At 42.8% G+C, this 9,602-nt stretch overlaps 1 protein-coding gene across 9 annotated transcripts in view; it reads right to left on the bottom strand.

Moving 5' to 3' along the window:
• OSBPL9 (oxysterol binding protein like 9) overlaps positions 1-9,602 on the bottom strand; it is a 136,939-nt gene that overhangs the window by 57,909 nt on the left and 69,428 nt on the right. For 2 of the 9 annotated variants that reach the window (XM_066376281.1, XM_066376282.1), the window contains exon 1: positions 1,793-1,957. The exons of 4 other annotated variants lie outside the window; for them this stretch is intronic. In XM_066376281.1, coding sequence (XP_066232378.1) covers positions 1,793-1,819 — 27 coding nt within the window. In that variant the 5' untranslated portion in view covers positions 1,820-1,957. 3 more of the 9 variants (XM_066376283.1, XM_066376284.1, XM_066376285.1) reach the window with 3 other exon arrangements.

Here is a 9,602-nt window from a genome sequence, read left to right as displayed (position 1 = left end):
TTTCCAATCAGCGGAATATGTTAGTATCACAATACTCTTTCCTGGCTAAACCAAATTTACATTAAATTAAGTTCTCTGATCTTATCAATTGGGGATTGCTCAGTGGTTACATGATCACAAAACACAATCTTTTCACATTAAAAAAATACCATCTAGAACTTTATTTTTTTAGCGAGACAGACAGGAAAGGATATGAGAAGCATTGATTCTTCACTGCAACACCTTACTTATTCATTGATTGCATTCTCATCTGTGTCCTGACCCGGGGACTCCAACTAGTCAGTGACCCCTTGCTCAAGCTAGCAACCTTGGGCTTCAAGCCAACGACCCCACGCTTACCCCAAGCTGGTGAGCCCGTGCTCAAGCTGGTGACCTCAGGATTTCAAACCTGGGTGCTCTGTGTCCCAGGCTGATGCTCTCTTTATCCACTGTGCCACCACCTGGTCAGGCTACCACCTAGAGCTTAATAAATATCAAAATGAATGTTACCATAGCCTTTGCAGCTTAGTATTTATTGAGGGGCACTTGAAGTACAATGCCATCTCTGTAAAAACCAAACTCAGGACAGTCTAGAAACAGATCCAGCTTCTGTGTTATCTCTTATTTCCCATGTAAGATCTCAGGCCAAAAATCAGATTTTTAGTGGTCTACATCTTCCCTGTGCTAGGAAATGTAATATAGTATTTTTATTTCAGCCGTCTTTTGCTGGACTGCACAAAAAGTACAAGTTTTAAAAAATTTAAGTAAAGTAAACAGATGTTAACACTATTGATTAAAGGGCCTTATTACCTACTCAGTTCAATACAGGCAATATACTGAGAGATGATTCAGATAGTGGATAAAAATTTCCAATTTAGAGTTCTCTACCAAAAGCTCTTAAAACTGCAACTACTATAATAAGATCCCTCCCAGCTTCTCCACTGAAACTAAAAGGAATAATTACTTGATTTGTTTCTAATTTTCTACGCAGCTAAAAGTGAAAAGGTTCAATCAACCAGCAAAACCAAATATTATTTCAAATTAGTAAAAAGTTCAATACATCTCTTACTCTTTCATAACAAAAATAGAGTATGAATGCTGCAAAAAAAAAAAAAAAAAAAAAAGCATGAGCCAAACATGCATACTAGTCTATTCATTACACTCAACTTTCTATAACTAAGCTGTGCTGAGAACCTAAACTATTCCCTTCAGTTTTCATGAGCCCCACATAACAATTCCAAAGTTTTCAGTATTTTTTCACAAACTACCCAAAAAGCATAAAACCACCTCCCTTCCAATACACATACTCACAAATAATAACACCCATAATTATTACCCACACAAAAAACTGGGCCAGGCAAGAACACATTGCCAAAAATAAAACAACAACAGAAAATGTTTGGCCTGCAACTGGAGAATCTATTAATGGGCAACTGGTCAAAATTAAGCTTTCGAATTAAGAGAAAGCTTAACTTTCATGTTTAAAATAAATATCTTGACAGCTTTTGAAAGGAAAATAGAGTTCCAGAAAAATGAATCAGGAAAGAAGAGATTCTCTCTAATCTGGTTTGGTGGCAAATGACCTCTCAGTGGAACAGGAAGCCCCTATCCTCAGCCTCCAAATCATCCCGGCCGAGGAAGTAGAGGGGCTCCCAGGGCAAAGGGCCACGCCGTCCTACTCACCCCAGAGGGCGGCGGGTAGGAGGCCGGGAGGAAGCCACATTCGTGCCCTCGGCCCCGGGCAGACAGCAGGGACCCCGGGGACTCACGGATGGGGGCCGGCCCCTTTCCCAGACCCTCAGGGTCTACTCACTCCGCAACTGGCCAGCAAGAAAGCCATTCGCCAAGGCCCCCGCCCTCTGTGCCTCTAAGGGAGGAAGCCGGGGCCGCTTCCCAGCACCCCTTATTCTCCCCAGCGAAGATCGCAGGCTGTGACGCTGGCAGTCCTGCCAGGTTCAGCCGGTCCCCCAGGACACCCACTTACCGCTGCCCCGCCCCGGCCTAGGGGCCGCACCGATTGGCTGGGCCTGTAGGCTCCTGGCAAAGAGACCCTTGGCGATTGGCCATGGGTCACCTGCTGTAGGGAGGTGAGGCTGACGACTGATTGGCGGTTAGGCCAATTTTGGGGCGGAGAGGCGGGAGAGAGCCGAGGGGCAGCAGCAGCCGGTGGGCACCAGGCAGGCGATGTCTAGGCTTTCTCGCTCTCAAGGCCCCCCAGACCGGACAGGCCCGGGTCCGCGGGACACGTGGATACCGCCCCCAGGAAAGGGCGCCAGGGCCCGAGAGCGCTAGGCTCTGCGGCCTCGCCCCGCGATTCCTATAGAGTGGCCACTAAGGAAGGACTCGGTCACTGACGTAAACGTGCTTTACACCCTCTGGTTTCTAGTTTGCCATCCCCAAATGTTTTGTCAGCTGTGGAGCCAAGTTTCGGCCCAATAACTTTGTTTACTTCCGGAAAGTTGTTTGTTCTGCGTGCCAGGGAAGTGCTGAAAGAGGGGTTGGTGGGAGGAGACACCGTATCAATAAACAAAAGCCCTAGTGCTCGTGCTCGTTGTACATAAAAATCCAGGGAAATAACATGGGCCTGTTGTTGTGCCACAGCTCCATAAGGAATATAAGTGTCTGGTGAAGACACTTCAGGAATCCAAATGTGGTAACTTCAAATTAGATAAGAAATTAGGACTTCGACAGAGAATCATCGATCCAAAATGCAGGAAATCACAGGCATAAATGATTTACTGATCTGGAGGACAATCTCCTTCACTGCTTTTACTGTTTTTCTTTCCTTTTTTAGCGACAGACACAGATAGAGGGACAGATAGGAACAGAGAGGCAGGAAGGGAGAGAGATGAGAAGCATTAATTCTTCGTTGAGGCTCCTTAATTGTTCAATGATTGCTTTCTCATATGTGCCTTAACCCTGGAGCTACAGCAGAGCAAGTGACTCCTTGCTCAAGCCAGTGACCTTGGGCTCAAGCCAGCGACCCTAGGGTCATGTCTATGATCCCACGCTCAAGCTAACGACCCCACACTCAAACTGGTGAACCCATGCTGGAGCATGAACCCATGAACATGCACTCAAGGGTTTCGATCCTGCTTCCTCTGTGTCCCAGTCCAACGCTCTATGCACTGAGCCACTGCCTGGTCAAGCTCTTACTATTTTTCTTAATGGCTATTTATATATACCTGTAACTGTATTAAACTCTAAGTGTAATAAATTTGTGTGATCTACTGGTACCCCTACAACAATTAGCATAGTACAAACGACACGTAAGGCTCAATAAATGCTTGCTGCATGCTGTATTAAAGATGCCTTCCGTTTATGTAAATTTTTTCAAAATGTCCAATACTAAAAGCACTCCCTTCTTCCCACATTCACTCAAAAAAATCTGGTCCTCTTCCAAAGCTTCCTATATCAGCAAATAAAGAACCATCCACTCTGATATGCAAACCATAAACCTAGCAATCCTTACTGCCTTATTCATTTCCTATTCAATCCATTACCAAGTTCTTTGTTTTTACCTCCTAAATACATCCTCAGTTCTGTCCACATCTCTCCACCACCACGCAATTACAGGTCCTGGCCACTTACAATAATATTAGCAAAGTCTTTCTGAAACTACCCTAGTTTCTCCAATTCATTCTCAACACTACAGCCACACAGTAATTGGTTTCCAAAACCAATTTCATTACACCCTCATCACCACCAACCCCCAATTAAAGAACTTCAACTGCTTTCCATTGTGCTTATGATCCAGATCAGTCTTTAATAACGGCCCGCAAGGACCTGCACACTAGTTCATCTTCCTCCAGTCTCTCATTTTCACCACTACACACAGTGACCTTCTTCAAACTTCCTCAATTTGCCATGGACCTCCCAACCTCAGAGCCTTAGCACATGCTTTTATTTCTGTCTTTTATACCGATCCTGTCCCCTTGACACCAATCTCCAACTTTCACTTAATTTACTTCTACTCATCATCTCCTTCCTGTTTATGTGAATTCTTCCTATTATGTTCTCATAGTTCATGCAAATCTCCTATGTGAAACTTATCACAGCTATTTTACATGTATTTGAGTTATTCTTTTTATTTTACTGAGTTTAAATTTGTGTACAATAAAATGTATACATTTTAGATGTGCAGTTCAATATATTTTGATAAATGTAAGCACACACAGTAACTATCAAGTAAGACATAGAATTTCCCTGTGCCTCTTTAGCAGTCAGTTCCTCCAACCACCACTTTATCTGCATTATTCTTTTTTTTTTTCTTAAGTGAGAAGCGGGGAGGCAGACAGGCAGACTTCCAAATGTGCCCAGATCGGGATCCACCCTGTAAGCCCCCTATGGGACAATGCTCTGTACATCTGGGGCTGTTGCTCTGTTGCTCGGCAACCGAGCTATTTTAGCGCCTGAGATGATGCCATGGAGCCATCCTCAGTGCCCAGGGCCAACTTGCTCTAACCAATCCATGGCTGGAGGAGGGGAGGAGAGAGATAGAGAAAAGGGAGAGGAGAGGGGTACAGAAGCAAATGGTTGCTTTTCCTGTGTGCCCTGACCAGGAATCAAACCCAGGACATCCACACATCAGGCCAATGCTCTACCACTGAGCCACCCAGCCAGGGCTGCATTATTCTTTAAAACAATTATTTTGTTCAATTATTTAAACTAAAAAAAAACACCAACAAAATAATTCACACATTTCTCCCACTCCTCCTATTCCTTATCTATTGGAACCACCAATCTGTTTTCTGTATCTATGAGCTTGATTGTTTGTTTGTTTGTTTGTTTTAATTTTTCTGAAGCTGGAAACCGGGAGAGACAGTCAGACAGACTCCCGCATACGCCCGACCGGGATCCACCCGGCACGCCCACCAGGGGGCGATGCTCTTCCCCTGGGGGGGGGGGTTGCTCTGCCGCGACCAGAGCCACTCTAGCGCCTAGGGCAGAGGCCAAGGAGCCATCCCCAGTGCCTGGGCCATCTTTGCTCCAATGGAGCCTTGGCTGCAGGAGGGGAAGAGAAAGACAGAGAGGAAGGAGGGGGGGGGGTGGAGAAGCAAATGGGTGCCTCTCCTATGTGCCCTGGCCGGGAATCGAACCCAGGTCCCCCGCACGCCAGGCTGACGCTCTACCGCTGAGCCAACCGGCCAGGGCTGATTGTTTAAGTTTAGATTCCACATATAAGAGCAATCATCTGGTATTTGTCTTTCTCTGTCTGACTTATTTCACTGGAAGGCATAATGCCCTCCAGGTCCATCCATGTTGTCTCAAATGACAAGATTTCATTCCTATTATGGTTGAGTAATATTCTATGGTATGTATATATACACATCACAATTTATTCATCTATCAAGACACTTAGGTTGTTTTTATGTCTTGACTATTGTAAATAATGCTGCAATGAACATGGGGGGTTGTGCATAAATCTTTTTAAATTAATATTTCTGTTTTCTTCAGATAAATACCCAGAGGTGAAATTACTGGGTCATATGGTAGATCTATATTGAAATTTTTGAGGAACCTCCATACTATTTTCCATAGTGGTTGCACAGCAGTGCACAGAGTTCCCTTTGCTCCACATCCTCACCAACACTGTAATTTCTAGTCTTTTTGATAATGCTAATGGTGCTAACAGGTGTGAAGTGATAGCTCATTGTAGTTTTGATCTGCATTTCCCAGATCATTAACAATGTTGAGCATCTTTTCATGTACCTGTTTGCTATCTTTAAGTCTTCTTTGGAAAAATGTCTATTCAGATCTAATGCCTATCTTTTAAATCAGCTTATTTGTCTTATTTGCATTATTCTTTGATGTTTATGTTTATAACTGTAAGCTTAATGAGACAAGGATCTATGTATCTGATTTTAGTAAACATCATATCGTCAGTATTTAGCTAGACACCTGCCATATACAGTGTGTCCGTAAAGTCATGGTGCACTTTTGACTGGTCACAGGAAAGCAACAAAAGATGATAGAAATGTGAAATCTGCACCAAATAAAAAGAAAAGCCTCCCAGTTTCATACCTATTCAGTGCAGTTCGATGTGGGCTCATGCAGATTTTTTAGGGCTCCTTAGGTAGCTATCCCGTATAGCCTCTACAGACTCATCACTGACTGATGGCCTACCAGAACGGGGTTTCTCCACCAAACTGCCGGTTTCCTTCAACTGCTTATCCCACCAAGTAATGTTATTCCTATGTGGTGGTGCTTCATTATAAACGAACCGATATTCACGTTGCACTTTGGTCACGGATTCAAATTTAGTGAGCCACAGAACACACTGAACTTTCCTCTGTACCGTACACATTTCGATTGGCATGGCCGTGGGCTGCTCCACTGTATACACGATGTTATGTCATCATCTGTGCATGCGCACATGCTGCCACATAATCCTACAGAAACTGGGAGGGTTTTCCTTTTATTTGGTGCAGATTTCACATTTCTATCATCTTTTGTTGCTTTCCTGTGACCGGTCAAAAGTGCACCATGACTTTACAGACACACTGTATTAGGGACTCAATAGTGGATTTTGTATAAGACTAGATTCTGAAAATAAGCAATTCTATAAATATCAAACTATAAAGTGATGGAGAAAAAAATATTCATTTTGCCATATCAATAAATAAAAATATAATTAATTGCCAGATGGAGAATGTTTAACAACTTCCCCTGATACCTTTTAAATTTTCTTTGCTGTTTGCTTTTCTAGCAGTTAATTTTGTACCTGAGCAGCCCAATGGACTTATTCAGTATTAGCTGATCAAGCAGTTCTCCAGGCCAGGGGGGGAAAAAGCCTACATCTCTATTTCTGTCTAGAACTGTACCCTTATACAAGAGACATGATACTTACATAATTCTTGACTACCAGTTCTTTCTTTTATTTTATTTTTTTTCATTTTTCCGAAGCTGGAAACGGGGAGGCAGTCAGACAGACTCCCACATGCGCCCGACCGGGATCCACCCAGCATGCCCACCAGGGGGGGCGATGCTCTGCCCCTCTGGGGCGTCGCTCTGTTGCATCCAGAGCCATCCTAGCACCTGAGGCAGAGGCCACAGAGCCATCCTCAGCGCCCAGGTCATCTTTGCTCCAATGGAGCCTCAGTTGCGGGAGGGGAAGAGAGAGACAGAGAGGAAGGAGAGGGGGAGGGGTGGAGAAGCAGATGGGCGCTTCTCCTGTGTGCCCTGGCCTGGAATCGAACCCGGGACTCCTGCACGCCAGGTCTACACTCTACCATTGAGCCAACCGGCCAGGGTCAGTTCTTTCTTTCATGTGCATCTTATCTCCCCCAACTAGTAGATAGAAGGACTTGTGGGGTGGGTCACCAAGGACTTTGTATTTAACAGTGTCTTCCCAAGTGTTATTTTTTGTTAAAGGGTCCTCTAAATCTCCCATCACCATCATCATCAGTCAGTAGTTTAAAAATCTAATGCACTATCATTTTTGACAGTTTAATATAAATAGTTAAGTCCTAGTAAAAATTTAATAGACAATTTATCATTAATTTTTTTTTTACAGTGACAGAGGGATAGATAGGGACAGACAGACAGGAATGGAGAGAGATGAGAAGCATCAATCATTAGTTTTTTGTTGTGACACCTTAGTTGTTCACTGATTGCGTTCTCATATGTGCCTTGACCGCAGGCCTTCAGCAGACTGAGTAACCGCTTGCCAGTGACCTTGGGCTCAAGCTGGTGAGCTTTGCTCAAACCAGATGAGCCTGCGCTCAAGCTGGCGACCTCGGGGTCTCAAACCTGGGTCCCCCACATCCCAGTCCGACACTCTATCCACTGCGCCACCGCCTGGTCAGGCTCATTAATTTTTTGATAGGCTAAAGTGTTAAGGTTAGGGATAATGGCAATTGAGAATATGATTTATGATGGCCTCTTAATAACAATACTGAGTTTTTTCCAATTGCATATATATTTTTAAAAGTCATAGCTACAGCCCACAGTTTTTCATACTAGAGATAATTATTTGTTATAGATATATAGTTCTCATTTTCCTAATCCTAGTGTAAAGTTAATGTGAATACAAGATGTAGCATTTAAAATGGAAAGTAATTACCCAATACAAGGCAACTTTAACCCATTTTTTTTCCAAGAAACTGTAGGACTTTTAAGCAAATTTGGCATCTCAATTGTTTTTAAAGAAATGCGAGAACCTGACCTGTGGTGGTGCAGTGGATAAAGCATTGACCTGGAATGCTGAGGTCACCAGTTCAAAAACCTGGGCTTGCTCAGTCAAGGCACATACGAGAAGCAACTAAGACTAGCTGATGCTTCCTGATCCTCCCCTATATTCATTGTCTAAAAGCAATAAATAAAATCTTTAAAAAGAAAAAGAAAAAAGCAATCTACAAGTTATTTCAAAAGAAAGTTAAGTGACCAATGCTTTAAACTCATATATGAGAACTGATTACCTACACATGTAGCAAAAGGATCTCCACTACTTATTTTTGAACTATATAACTAAGTGATTAGATTAAATCAATATTTTTTTTTTTGGTTCAACATGAATAATAGACTATGGTGATTAACAAATATTATAAAAAACATAGTGTAAACACACCTTAAGCTTATACAATGATGTAAGTAAATTATTTCTCAATAAAACTGGAAAAAAAATCAAAAACAAACACAAAACAAAAAAAACTAAAACACACAAAATACTAAATTTCCCTCTGGCTGCACTTCACAAGATGTAGCGTGAGTAAAAAAATAGGCCAACTTTCCCGTAACTTTAAAGATAAAAAAGATTATTTTATACAGAATTCATGTACTACTTTCAAAAGTATTATTTCTGCTACTGAGTCCACTAATATTTACGTAAAATCACATTCTTCTCTGATGTCATCTCAGACATAGATGACAAGTACTTTTGATAGAAATAGAAGAAGAAAACAGGTTTAAAAAAATCATAGTTTCCCTAGGAATTTGCCTAGCAACTCAGGCCAAGTGATTGGGGCAGGTAACATTAAAAGATAACTCGTTTCTTGTTCTTTTTTTTCCGAGACACAGAGGGACAGACAAACAGGAAGGGAGAGAGATAAGCATCAACTCATAGCTGCAGCACCTTAGTTGTTCATTGATTGCTTTCTCATATGTGCCTTGATCAGGGGGCTCCAGCTGAGCCAGTGAACCCTCATTTAAGCCAGCAACCTTGGGCTTCAAGCCAGAAACCTCTGGGCTAAAGCCAGCGACCATGGGGTCATGTGTATGATCCCACACTCAAGCTGGTGAGCCTGCACTCAAGCCAGCAACCTCAGGGCCTTGAACCTGGGTCCTGAGTGTCCCAGGCCAATGCTTTATGCACTGCACCACCACCTGGTCAGGCAAAAAATAACTCTTGATCCCAAAGCACAAAGGCAGTCAGTTTGATTCCCCACACATACAGAGCAGCTCAATGTTTGGTCTCTTTCCCTGCATCTTTCTTAAATAGATAACTCTTGTAAGGAGGATGTGCAGCTGACCAGTAACCAGAAATCTTAAAACTGAAGTCAGCCAAGAAGTTTCCAAGTAGAACATGTAGAAACTTTGGCCAGATGGAATAAATACAGCAACTGGCATATAGTAGAAGAAGTCCCTACCCTATGATAAAGGCCACCAAGTTCTATAAGTTTGTA

The sequence above is a fragment of the Saccopteryx leptura genome, chromosome 3, assembly GCF_036850995.1.
Source record: "Saccopteryx leptura isolate mSacLep1 chromosome 3, mSacLep1_pri_phased_curated, whole genome shotgun sequence".
Classification (NCBI taxonomy): domain Eukaryota; kingdom Metazoa; phylum Chordata; class Mammalia; order Chiroptera; family Emballonuridae; genus Saccopteryx; species Saccopteryx leptura.
The sequence above is the reverse complement of the archived record's forward strand: the minus strand, read 5'-3'. Positions and strand labels throughout refer to the sequence as shown.